Source organism: Sceloporus occidentalis, unplaced genomic scaffold (genome assembly GCF_023333645.1).
Source record: "Sceloporus occidentalis isolate IW3139 unplaced genomic scaffold, rSceOcc1.0.p SCAF_1, whole genome shotgun sequence".
Classification (NCBI taxonomy): Eukaryota; Metazoa; Chordata; class Lepidosauria; order Squamata; family Phrynosomatidae; genus Sceloporus; species Sceloporus occidentalis.
The window spans coordinates 299,756,237-299,769,991 of NW_028316981.1; the positions used below are offsets into that span (position 1 = coordinate 299,756,237).

Here is a 13,755-nt window from a genome sequence, read left to right on the forward strand (position 1 = left end):
ATGTGTTTCATCTGTTTATTTCATTTGTCTGCTAATCAAGGCATACAGACAACTAAACTTCATAAAGATTACTATCTTCTAAGGAACTAGGCTGTCTCACCTCTGCAAACCTCCATGAGGCTGGAAAGGGCAAAACTGTTTGAGGTGCCTTTCGCTGGTTCTTCTTCATAAATACATTCATACACATTAATACTCCTGGGATCCAGAGGCCCATGTGAATTTTGACTTGCTCCTGCCTAAACGTACACTTTCAGCCACCCCAAGAGAAATGGCTGCTCTCCACCAACCTCTCTTTGGGCATGTAGATCTTCCACTTTTATCTATTTAGGACAGGAATGAGCAATTGCAGCAGGTCCATGGGCTTTTTTTACATCCTGGCACCCTGCAGGTAGAAAATAACCCTCAAGGGCCAGAAGTCCACTTCTTGTTCTCAAAAGTGGCTATTATTATTATTTGATGTTAAGGAGTACAGGGAGGCCCTGCAACCTATTATAAAGGAGATACAGAAGGAGAAATATAGACTACATACAGACAGGCCAAAATAAAGCTGCTTCGGGTCACTTTGGAGGTATGCTGTTTCAATGATGCATGTGTACTAAAAGTCTGGAAGCTGGGCCAAAGTCACGATCCAGTCCTAAGGACTAGAGCGCAGCTTTGGCACAGCGTCCGGACTCTTAGTACACATGCATCATTGAAACAGCATACCTCCAAAGTGACCCGAAGCAGCTTTATTTTGGCCTGTCTGTATGGGGCCATACCCTCTTTTTTTGGCCAGGAAAAGTTCATTTCGGGCAATCTGGAGGTGTCAAAAGCCACATGCAGCCCCAAGGCTGCACTTTGCCCATCCCTGATTTAGGAGATGCCTTCTAACCAGGATGAGGTTGTTGTTTTTTTACTTAGCCTGGAGGGTAATACAGTACAGGCATTTTAAGCCATCGTTCAAAAGTATTGTAAGATTACTAGTCATTCCACACCCAGTAATCAGCAAAATAATTCCTGACCTTCAGCATGACTGCCACTACTACTACCGCTACTAAATACAGTTTGAATTATGGTCATGATACAACCCAAATTAAACACTTGTATCTTCTTCTGATTTCAGTGGAAAGTTTGTGCTTCAATTTTTTTCCTACTGGGATCAATGAGATTTTAAAGTGCTTAGCTCTGGTCCAATCATGCTCTCTTGTGCACTATACATTTTAGCTAAATGGAGGCAAATCACAGTTTCTCTGCTTGTATGGATATTAAGTATAAAAAATAAAAGATGATTTTATTTAACATTATAATAGACTATTACAGGTTAAGACCACATTGTAGTTAATAGTAATAAGTATTTAGGGCCCAGCACTGTTACCTGCTGCATGGGCTTTACTCATTGACTAGCCTAATTCTAAAGATCTTAAAGATTTCTTATTTCTTTTCCCCTTTTCTCACACCATTTCTTCTAGATAGAACAGCAAGAAACTGACATTGAAAATACTACTCCAATCAGCAGTGATCTGAAACTGTTTATAACAGAGCCTGCATTACATGAAAGGTCTGTTTTCACATCTTCTCCAGTAATAAGTGATTCTGCAGATGGTAAAAATGTGGCTTTGGAAAAAGCTGACAGCATAAATAGATTTCATGTGGACAGAGCAGGGTTGGTGAACAATGCAGGCCTTTATGTATCCAATGGAATATGTGGCAGTGATGAACAGGAGCTATGCTGGGATCAAACCCTTCATACTGCAATCACAGATGATGTGGCCATTCATGACATTGTGCCAGATGACTTGAGTCACTTCAATGCAGCTTCCAGGCAAGGAGCCATATTTGATATTCCAATTCCTATGGCCATGGCTGACATGCAGATGGAAAGAGGAAAAGCATATGAAGTCAGCAAGGTAAAAACAGTCCATGGCACTCTGTGTGCTGAAGATCCATGCAAAGGAAATTTCCAGAGCCCTTTGGAATCTCCAGAACCTAAGGTTAGAGATGATGATTTATCACTGATGCATGAGCAGTTACAGAAACTTCTTTATGAGGAAGAGGACTGGGCCTATGACTTCCCTTGCGCAAGTGGTCAAGTTATAGCAGCTGGGACTGACACTGCCAAGGAGGTCAGGGAATGGAACATAACTGAGGATGTAAATGCTGAGCAACGTGTGCCAGGAAATTTAACAGAAGATAATCAGCCTGTCAGAGAATTGGCATCAGTAGCGAAAGTCCACAGTGATTTGAACAGCCTTCTAAAAACAGATAGAGGATGTAGCTGTGCATCCACAAACAACAGTACTCTTATGCTACCTGTAGAAATAGACGACATACCTCTGTGCTCTGACTTTGGACTTAAAATAGAAAAAACACCCGATCATCTTCTAAGTAGTATTCTCCAAAAGGAAAAGTACCTGAAAGATAAGCACAGTGGAACAGAGTCTGATCATGATGGATTTTTTGAGATGGCTGCTCATCCAGGAGAAAAGATTTCATCTACTAATGCTTTCCATTCTTTTAGAACAGAATCTTCTTTCAGATTTACAGAAACCCCAGACTGTCATTTAGATTATGGCCAAGAAATTTTATCAGGTGTACCTGCTGATCGTCTTGGCCAGTTGTCTTCTTCTGAACAGTGTGCTCATTGTACAGATGGTCCCACAGACAAGCAGGTTGATGATATTCCTGAAAAAGAGTCTCACGTTGCACCATGCCACTCAAGCATAAAAGAGTGTGCTCAACTTTCTGAGCTTTTACTGAAAGAGGATTCATTCATTAATTTATCTGGCAAAAATATGGATCAATTTACAAGTGAAGAACACTCCTCAGTTACAGTGGTCAATAAAAGTGCTGAAGAGGAATTTCAGGAGAAAGAAACTGAATCAGAACTGAATGTAAAAATTGACAGTAATTATGGTATTTACTGTGGTTTAACTGATAATAATAATCATAATGTTCAGGCTGTGCCTGATGCATGGAATTATAGCTATCACACACAAGACCACAATTCAGTTATAGCCTCTGAGCCTATTGCTGCATGGGATAGGCCAGAGGATACTGGCCAAGATAACAAAAGAACAGAGCAAAGCAAAGAGGAACCAATATTCACAGCATCATATAAGGTTAGATTTTTCACTGAAGTTCTGTTAGAAATAAACAAAAGTGATAAAAGCAATATCAGCCAGAAACACAGAGAGTTTAAGGAAAGCAGAGGACAAACTGCCATAGAGTCCAAAAATGAGATGCCACGGTCAGATTTTCAACCAAGAATATCAGGGGAAACATCTAGCACTGATAGTCACATTTGTGAGAGGAATAAAGAATTAGGATTAGATTCTGCATGCTTTCCATCTCAGTCATGCAAGCCAGATGTTTTTAACAGTGACGCGTCTTCAAGTATTGTCAGAAATGATTATGGCAGGACAGGACAGGACAGTCAAAATGCTAGCAACATAATCATTTGTACACAGGATGAGAATAAAGAAAATGTATATGAAGGTGGTAGTCCAAATGGACTGGTGATAGCTGAAAGCCAGGTGCAAGTTGAGCTTCTAAAGAGTGAAGTTAAGAAGGATAACGACACAAAGACACTTCAACTGTTGCAAAATCAGCACCAAACAGCAGAAGAAAGTGAGATTCAAATAATCCATCATGAGTGTGAAGAAGGAGAAATAGAACCTTATATGCTGGCTTTAATTGATTCAGAACAGATATATTTTTGGCATGGTAGCAATGAAACACAGCAGAAAGAGTGCCAAAAGATGGAAAGAGAAAGTCAGGCTGAAATAATCTTTTGTGAAAGGCATGACAGGGAAAGTGAAGAATCCACTGAGTGTAACTTAGAGGATATTGAAGTGGAGCCATACATGAGGGCACTCCTTAATTCAGAACAGATATATTCTTGGCATGATAGCACAAACTCTGTGCATCCATTCATGACCCCTGGCAGTGAGCAAACTGATGCGTCTGTCAGGGGATTAGCAGGAGGATGTGTAATTACATCTACAGGCCCCAATCAAACTGAAGCATTCAGAGACAGTGAGAGACAAAACCTAAATTCATCAGAGCATGCAACTGGAAAGTTAGGCAGTACCTTGCCTTCTACCACTAAGAACAGATGTCATTCTGAAGAAGAGTCAGCACAGGTCAAAACTCAGCCATACACTTCAGAAGCAACAGCAGATTATCTATGTGCACTGAAAAAAGAGAAGACAAAGTTGCAGGAGGCATCCAAACTCTGCCAGTCACCCTCCTCTCACAACAGTGTTGAAGACGTGAAGCGTAAGCAGGAAACAGTCAAGAAAAAGATAATGCCTAAGGTACAAATCAAGAAGCAGCGTCTGGAAGCAAAAGAAAATGTCTATAACAATACCAGCTGCATTAAAAAACCCTCAAAAGCTGAGACTGATTTTACTCACAAGGAAGATAAGAGAGAAGTACGGAAACTGCCTTGCAAAAAGGACAACAAAGGTATGCCTAGAATCTGATTTTTCAATTTTTACGTCAAAGGTCACTTCTCTAGTCACAGCAACCACTGGCTCCATACAGAGGTCTTTTGTGGACTAGCTTCCTATGATCCTTCCCTGGTAATAGGCTTACCACAGTAAAAACTAGAACAAGTTTCTATACTTTTAGTGGTTGTGTAGAAAAGGGTATTTCAGCCGGTGTTACTTGTTACCTGGATGTGTGACAAGCAACACCTGCTGAAATTCTCTCTTCTACACAACTGTTAAAGGTACAGGAGCTGTCTCCAGCCATACCAGTGGGATCCAAGTATTGAATTTCATAAACAATATGAAATATTGGATTTCATAAACAAAATCCAATGTTGTTTAGGAAAAGACTAACTGTTGCAGACCTTTGTTATTTCATCAAAATAGTTTCTCTCCTTACAAGGCCAGCTCTACCATTTGACAGAGTGAGGTGCCTACCTAAGGCAGCAGAGGCTAGGAAATCAGGAACGCCAATAAGGTTTTAAGAGGACACAGATACAGAGGCCAAACAGCCTGTGCCACCTAACCTAGTCTGCTGCCCACAGAAGGATGCTGTCCCATCATGGAATCAGATTTAACCAGCATGCTAATCAAATTCTGTACATGGAGTTTGGATGGGCATGGGTGGGAAGGAATCTCGTTGTTTTCTTCAAGGAGTAACGTGTCCTTGGCTGACCCTGTGTCCTCACGTGCTCACTAATAGCCACCACCTCATCTAGTCATACAAATTTGCCCTTACTTTTATTTTTAAAATATTAAGTGCTGAGGTTTACACTTGAAGGAAATTTAGAGATTATGATAATTTAGCACAGAAACATGAATACATCCATGCTCTGTGTTTGGGGCCAGGCTTTACCTTTAGGATATGAGTATGCATACCACTAGAATAAAACAGAAGTAGATGATCGGAGAAGTCTCACCTCCTCCTTAAGAGAAAACCAAAAGCTCTTTTCATTTTTTATTTTTTCTAATTCTAATTTTTAATTTAAAAATACACCCACATGCTTCACAACACTGACAAGTGGTATCATTATTCTTTTAAACTTTCCACTTATAATCAGCCTACAAGGATGACTCAAGGGTCACTATGAACATATAATGTCTAAACTGGTCCTTTTATTCTCCTTTTCATTTAACACCTCTTACTAAATAATGTTTTATTTCAAGCCCCCAAACTGCTGAAGAAAATCCAAGCAGAACTGTTCCCCGATTTCTCTGGAAATATCAAATTATGCTGCCAATTTGGTGACATCCATGAAGACTCCACCATTACATGGATGAAAGATGCTAAGCTGCTTGCTCGAGTACACAGAAGGTAAGAGGGCAAACACAAGAAGAATACTGTAGTAGGTTTTGAGGAACTGTCCTGATGATCAAACTTTGGATGGTATCTTGAGATGGAAAAAAAATGATAGAGGCTCCCATGTTATAATAATGGGTGGCAATCACCATTTCAGACAATCTGGGTAAAGATATTAACTATAGTACATGCACTGGTAACCTCAAGACTTGATTTTTGCAATGCGGTCTACATGGGGCTACCCTTGTGCCTAATCCAGAAACTCCAGTTGGTACAGAATATGGCAGCCAGGTTGGTCAGAGGAACAGCAAGGAGTGACCATATAACACCAATATTGAAGTCACTCCACTGGCTGCCTATCAGTTTCCGGGCACAGTACAAGGTGTTGGTTATCACCTTTAAAGCCCTACATGGCTTGGGCCCAACCTATCTAAGGGATCGCCTGCTTCCATATAATCCGCCCCATACACTCAGGTCCTCTGGGACTAATTTATTACAGCCCTTAAAGACCAGGTTGACGGCGACCTCCCAGAGGACATTCTCTGCAGCCACTCCCAACTTAAGGAATGGCCTGCCGGACGAGATCCATCAAATTACCAATCTAGAGAGCTTTAAAAAGGCCATTAAGATGGATCTCTTCCGGCAAGCCTTCCCAGAATAAATGCTCGGCCACAAATAAGACTTCCCATCCAGTGAACTCTGCCCATGATGATTTTTATTTAGCTTAGTTGGTTTTAATATGTAGTTTTTAATCTTACATTGTTTAATCTTGTTTTAAGGGGGGCATTATGTATATATGGATGTATTTTACCCTGTTGTACGCCGCTTTGATTGCCTGGCAAAAAGCAGGATAGAATTATTATTATTATTATTATTATTATTATTATTAACCACGTGTCTTAACGTGGGGAGGACAGTCTTCTATTTGAAAGGATGTAGAAACCAAGTCCAATATAAAGATTAAAAAAATCTTAAGAAGGGAGAGCAAAAGGGGCTTCAAAGTTACCAATCCAAAGTTAGCACCTGGACAGCAAACTGAACAGGAGACACACATCTCACCTGGTTGCATCCTTCCTCACCATGATGAGATGCATTGTTATTTCTGTTTAATTTACAGTACCTATTTCTGAATTATGATCTATACATATCAAAGAGATTTTTTGTTGTTAACTGCCATTGAGGTGATCTTGACCCATGGCTAGCCTACTAATGAGACAGCTCCAAGACTCTCTGTCCTCCACTGCTTTGCTCTACTCTGCAAACTCATACTTGTGATCTCTTTAATAGAGTCCATTCATCTTGCATGTGGCCTTCCTCTCTTTCTACTCCCTACTATCTCTCCTAGCATTACTATTTTTTCCTAATGATTCATGCCTTCTCATGATATGTCCAAAGTATGACAACCTGAGTTTTGTCATCTTGGCTTCTAGGGAGATTTCTGACTTGATCTGCTCATTTCTTTGTCTTTTTGGCTGTTTTGAATGAGTTGATTTTCCTCCTATTCTCCTTCTTAATGGTCCAGTTCTCACATTCATACATAGCAACACAGAATACAATGGCTTGTACAATTCTAACTTTTGTGCTCAGTTGTATATAGCAATCTCATATCATAGGAAAAAAAAAATAAATGACCACTAAACAAACGGTTGCAGAAATAACTGATTACACAGGAAGTGTTCAGACTGAACCAGGAATTCTTTAAAAAATAATAAAATAATAAAAATTTTATTTATATACCGCCCTTCCCATGATCAGGGCGGTGATCATGCACCATTCATTGTATCTAACAGAAGGGGGGGGGGGCGGACCCCCCCCCCCCCCCCCCGGCTACATTCCTGGATTAGTGTGTGAAGTTGAAGGCTTTCACAGCTACTGTCCATATTTTTTGGTGGGTTTTTTGGGCTGGAAGAGTTTATTCCAGACATTTCACATGCATCTGTGGCTGGCATCCTGAGAAAATGGTGGCATGGAGGTGTGTGGGGTATATATACTGTTGGGGGGAAGTGATTTACATGTTAATCTGTGTTGGCCTGTTGGTGAATGGCCAAGCCTCAGGGTGAGAGGAATATACGAGAAGGCTTTGTGTCCATTTAATTAGTGATCCATTGTCTGCTGGGAAACCCCCTGACCCTGGGTGATGTTCATCTGCATGTGCTCAGTCTTGATTTTGGTGTTTTTCAGGACTGGTAGCCAAACTTTGGGGGTTACAGACCGCCATTTAGTACGTAATGAATACGTACTAGGGTTAGGAAGGGGCGGTGCTTCCGCACCCCCCTAACCCTAGTACATATTCTGTACGTACAATATGGCGGTGGCCGTTCCACATGGCCGTTGCCATATTTACATATCGGACGCTGTGCGTCCGCACGTGTCACAGCGTCTATGACGTCGCAAGTCCGCCCCTGGTGCCTCATGACGTCATAGAGGCGCCGCTTAAAGAAGCTCCATTTTGGAGCTTCTTTTTTGCTCCGTAACGGAGCCGCGCAGTTTGGCTGCAGCGGCTCCCTTACGGAGCAAACAGCGGCGGCGGCAGATCGCCGCAAAGTGGCGGTTTATAACCCACTTTGTTCACTTTAAGGGTTTCTTCATCCCTGTTGAGGTTGTCCAGGTGTTTATGGATTTCAGTGGCTTCCCTGTGCTTTCTGACCTGATAGTTGTTGGCATGGTCCAGAATTTCAGTGTTTTCAAATAGCATTTATTTTTTTTTGCCCAGGGTGGTTTATAAAGTGTTCTTTCAAGTATAAAATAATAGCAAAGAAAGGGACATTGAAGAGGAAGAGGAGGCAGGAAAGTAAAGGAATCTGGAGTGACCAAAGGTAAACAACTAGGAGCATGTGGTCCGAGGACCACTGTGGAATAGAACAGACCAGGCTGAATACTGAGTGAGTTTTAGAAGTCGATCTCTCTTATAGGTTTGACTACATGAAGCATTGATTTCCTGGATCACAGTGGAGAGCTTTTGAATTCCTGTCATCAGAGATATGTGTGAGGCATTTGTAGTGTGTAGAACATCAGTGGAGGCCTCTAATGTTGTGGAGACAACAACATGCTGTTACCCATGCTGGTTTATATAAATTTTGGAATCAATGATAACCCTTGGATGACCCCTGGCCAGACTCCTAGGCTGTCCGCCATTACTGGCAAAGCGAGAGGACATGCACACCTCCCCTGAAGGGAGCAGCCACATTAACATCTTAGATGGTCTGGGAAGTCGCATGAAGGGATTATCTTGAGTCAGGAAGAGTAAAATGTTTGCCTTCCCTGAAGCTATCACCCCCTCCTCAAGTCTGTTGTCCGAACAACTTAAGTCATTGATATTATCAGATCCAGACATCCAGGTGAAAAGAAAAACAATCAAACACCTTTGTTTCGGCCACACCAGCCTCTTTGCCTCAGGCGAGATTTCGCCTATAAAAAGTCCCCACTTTGGCTGCTCAGCGCGCCATCCCAAAGGTCTACTTACTCCACGTCAGTTAGACCTCTGTTCTGGTAGCCGGCATTTCTGCTCAAACCCAGGTTGCGGAGCAGACTTGTCTCACTGTCCCACATCCCATTCGCTTCCCGGAGGAAGACTACGGCGGGGTACAGACCGCCGCTTTGCGGCGGTCTGCCGCCGCCAGTAGGTCCGCGGGGGAGCCGGAGCCTTCAGACGGCCCGACTCCCGCGCGGACCGAAAAAGAAGCTCCAAAATGGAGCTTCTTTTACCGTCGCGTTTGCGACGTAGCGAGGCGCCAGGGGCGCGCTCGCTACGTCACAAGCGGCGCGACGCATACGGACGCTCAGCGTCCGATATGCAAAGATGGCGGCGCCCATGTGGAAGGGGCGCCGCCATCTTGTACGTATAGGATACGTACTAAATGGCGGTATGTATCCCGCCAACATCTTGGTGAGTATACCATTAGCAAAGCCTAAACATCTTTTCCACAATTCCAACCTACCTTCCTGAGCCTTGAATGTGTGTGTGAGTGTGTGCATTGTGTGTGTTCACCCCATTTTCAATAAAGTAGACATTTAGTTATTGTAATCTGTCTCTGCTTCAGTTATTGGGAGGCCCTGGTCTACTCCGTATACATATCGGGAGACGATCTCGGTGGGCTCTTGTAGCCAGCCCCCTCTTGCAATATTTGGACTAATAACAACATAATAAAATTCCCCTATGGACCCTTGGCTACAATGCCAGGCATGACATTCATTTGTACTGGGGCTCTAGTTTGGCCATCTTTGATGGTTTTATTATTTAGAAATTAGGTAGGGAAGAAGACATTTCCATGTTTTGGTTCTGATTATCCATACCCTCCAACATTTCACAGCTGAAAACTGGAACACATGTGGCCAAGCAACATCAGAATGTGGTTAAGGTGGCAAATATCATTAATGAGGAAGAACAAGCTAGGAAAGGCTGCAGCAGTTTACTTTCGGGAGGGATAAAATGCTGCCCTTCTCTTTCTCTCTTGAATCTGCATCTGTACTGCAGAAATAATGCAGTTTGATATGTTTTAACTGTCATGGTTCAGTGCTATGGAATTCTGGGATCTGTAATTTATTGTGGCACCAGAGAAGGCTAAATATCTCACAAAACTACAAATTCCAGAATTCCTTAGCACTGAGCCGTGGCAGCTGTAGCAGTATCAAACTGATTTGTTTCTTCAGTACAAATGAAGCACAAGTTAATTGAGCACAAACTACTTTTTCACTTTGCACTCAGTTTGCAGCAAATTAAGCAAGCTGAGCACAAAGAAGGAAATTAGGCGTAGGAGAGGCAAAGTGGGACATTTTAAAAAGCAGCTGAAAAAGTGGGATGACAGATGATTAATTGGGACTGTTTCTGCCAAACTGGGACAGCTGGAAGGTATGAACTTCTTATAATACTCACTCTTTCTGATCAATATAAATTAAGCTCTGTAGAGAGAAAAATGACAGTTTTCCTTTCCTTGCTACTTAGACTTGTGCTTTGCATGTATTAATGGATAATCCTGAAGTCAAGGGTCTGAATCTATTGTTAGTCCACAGTTCTATTGTTAGAATGCTTATGAAGTCCTATGAAAAATGCTTTATGCATTTTGTGGGACTATCTATAACTATTAAGTATTTTTAAAACATGTATATTCATGTGTATTTATACTGTATGTATCTGTGTGCATTAGTTTAACTATCCACCTAAATGGCTTGAAAGAGTTTGGCACAGGGAATAAAGAGGGAGGGGGTAAGAGAGGAGATCCCACCACAGAATAAACAAAAAATGGATTGAAAATGTGACTCTGCAAATGTTTTCATGCATCTTTTCTAGTGTAGGAGATGACTTTCCAGTATCTTTGGCAATAGTTCAAGCTGGGAAAAAAGACCAAGGACTGTATCATTGCTGCTTGAAGAATACATATGGAAAAGCCACTGCAGAATTTAACTTGACTACTGAAGGTAAAGGGTAGCATAACGTCCTTTAAACTCACAATATTAGTATAGGTGCAAATTTGCAGTCTAAACACTGACTTGTATTGCTTTTCATCTCTCTACAGTATTAGAACATCTTTCCAGTTTTCAAGACGTTGAAGGTAAGGCTACACAGCATTTTTTCAGATATGCATCTGCAGAATTGTGCCAGGTTATAACCCAGTATGTCTGTATATCACGTAATTGCTATTAATGTGATTCAGGGCTCATGAGGACTTGGCTCTAAAACCTGTTATGCTTGGTCTGGAGGAAATGTGAAGTTGTAATACAGAACAGCAAGTCTGTACAAATATGTACACAGAATCTTCTCATTGTCACTGAGCTGATTACCTCAGAAGGAGCTCATTCACTGGAGGTTTTAAAGAGGTTAGATGTTCACCTCTCAGAGATACTTTACTTTTGGATTCCTTTACTGGCACAGGGTCAAACCAGATGGCTTTTGGGGTCTTAACTCTATAATACTATGGCTAAACATATTCTCAAGATTAAGGGGACTATTGATCTGCAAGGACTGTATCAGCCAGTATGGTGTCATGGTTATGGTCGTGAACAATGACCTGGGAAGTTTGGGTACAAGCAACCATACTCAGCTGAGAAACTGGCAGTCACTCTCTCTTGGGGTGCATCTGCACTGTAGAAATAGTGCACTTCGACCCCAATTTAGTTGCCATGGCTCCACCCTACAGAATCCTGGGATTTGTAGTTTTGTGAGGCACCAGCCCTCTTTGACAGAGAAGGCTAAACACCTTGTTAAACAACAAATCCTAGGGTTCCATAGGATGGAGCTACAGCACTTAAAGTGGTGCCAAACTGCATTATTTCTATGGAGAAGGAGATCAGGAGTTTATCCTGTGGATATCTCAGAAAAAATCACATAATTACATGGAACGATTTTATATGACATTGCACAAAACCTGTCACAAAGAAACATTAATGCACATCTTTTTACTTTGGGGATTTCAGCGGCAATGCATTTCCAATATCACTTTATTTGCGCAATTGCGTGTGATAATCATTTGTGCAATTACTTGCCATTTTTGCTTTATTTGTGGGATGCTTTAAATGTGCTTTAGTCTCTCTTTAATGCTAAAATTAACCCCAGTGTGATAAACTCCTATGTGAAGATGCACCCTCAGTTCACCACCTTTAATTCATTGGAGGAAAGGCAGGATTTAAATGTAATCAATAAATAAAATATAAAATAGCCCATATGGTGCTTTGGACTTCCTTCTTCTCCTACCATTTCTTTAAAAAAAATCATTTTTATTGCCTTTATATATACAAACAATGTGATCTTAAAACAGGAGCTTAGTCATTTGACAAAAACAGCAAGAGAACGAGGGAACAACCACACTTAAATATAGGACCATTTGAGCAGTTCCCCATGTAAATTTTTGATTTCTTCCTTGAAGAGGAACAATGAAACTTCCTGTAGTCAGAGCTCTGTGTCTTGTCCATTTTGACATAAGTTGCTTCTTTAGTTTGCAGAGTCAGAAAGCAGTGTAAAGAATGGAGTCATGACAATTAGATGTTTTGACATGCTTATTCCCAGTGCTTTCACATCGGGTATTTGCCAAAGCTTGCACTATGTAATGTTACCCAAAGAGAAAGACAATGACTTATTAAATGCTTTCCCCATATGATTACCATAACGAAAAGAAATATTGATCTTTTTAATAACAACTACACCATGACATGGAAAAAACATAAAAGCTGATCTTGAAAGGTGGTCTAAATTAAAACTATCCTTTCTGGGGAAAATAGCAACGATCAAAATGAACATGCTTCCAAGATTAAACTTCCTATTTCAAAACCTACCTATCATCTCTCACATGAAGTGCATAGACAGCTGGCAAAAAGAACTATCTGAATTTATTTGGAATGGCTGAAAGGCAAGAATAAAATGGAAAATACTATCTGAAGAAACATCGAGAGGTGGATGTGCGCTACCAAACCTCAAAGCCTATTACTTCGCATCTTGTCTATGTTGGATCGAAGAATGGGTTAAACTGAGAAATAAGAGGATGTTATTACTAGAAAGGACACAGCTACAATATGGCTACCACGCATTCATGTGGTATAATAAAAACAAAGGCAATAAAGCCTTCTCGCATCATTTCATAAGAAACTCGCTGTTAAAGATTTGGATAAAAATTAAAGAACTTTTTTACCCCAAGATACCCTTATGGGTTTCTAGTCAGGAAGCGCTATTTCAAAGAACTAAAACACATGCCTCTTCTCAATGGCTAACGTATAAAGATCTCTTAGACAAATCAGGAAAATTTAAATCTCTACAACTTATGAAATCAGAAGGTCTATTGGAGGATTGGTATCTATACAGGCAACTATGGGAAAGATTCAAGATAGATAAAGCAATTCTGAATATAAAAGGAAAATCTGAAATGGAAGAGATATTTTTTGATGATAAAAGAGGTCATATGTCTAAGTTTTATAAAATCATAAACAAAAGATCCCTAGAACAGGAAATAGTAAAAGATACCATGTTAAAATGGGCAATAGAAACTGGTAAACCCATAG

General features: G+C 40.9%; 1 protein-coding gene across 4 annotated transcripts in view; it reads left to right on the plus strand.

Annotated features, from left to right (window-relative positions):
• Positions 1–13,755, plus strand: part of ALPK2 (alpha kinase 2) — a 97,783-nt gene that overhangs the window by 53,344 nt on the left and 30,684 nt on the right. For 2 of the 4 annotated variants that reach the window (XM_089497075.1, XM_089497084.1), the window contains exons 5-8: positions 1,449–4,446; positions 5,637–5,784; positions 11,057–11,184; positions 11,283–11,318. In XM_089497075.1, coding sequence (XP_089353201.1) covers positions 1,449–4,446; positions 5,637–5,784; positions 11,057–11,184; positions 11,283–11,318 — 3,310 coding nt within the window. Of the gene's footprint in view, positions 1–1,448; positions 4,447–5,636; positions 5,785–11,056; positions 11,185–11,282; positions 11,319–13,755 lie in introns of those variants that run through there. The other 2 variants (XM_089497092.1, XM_089497100.1) reach the window with 2 other exon arrangements.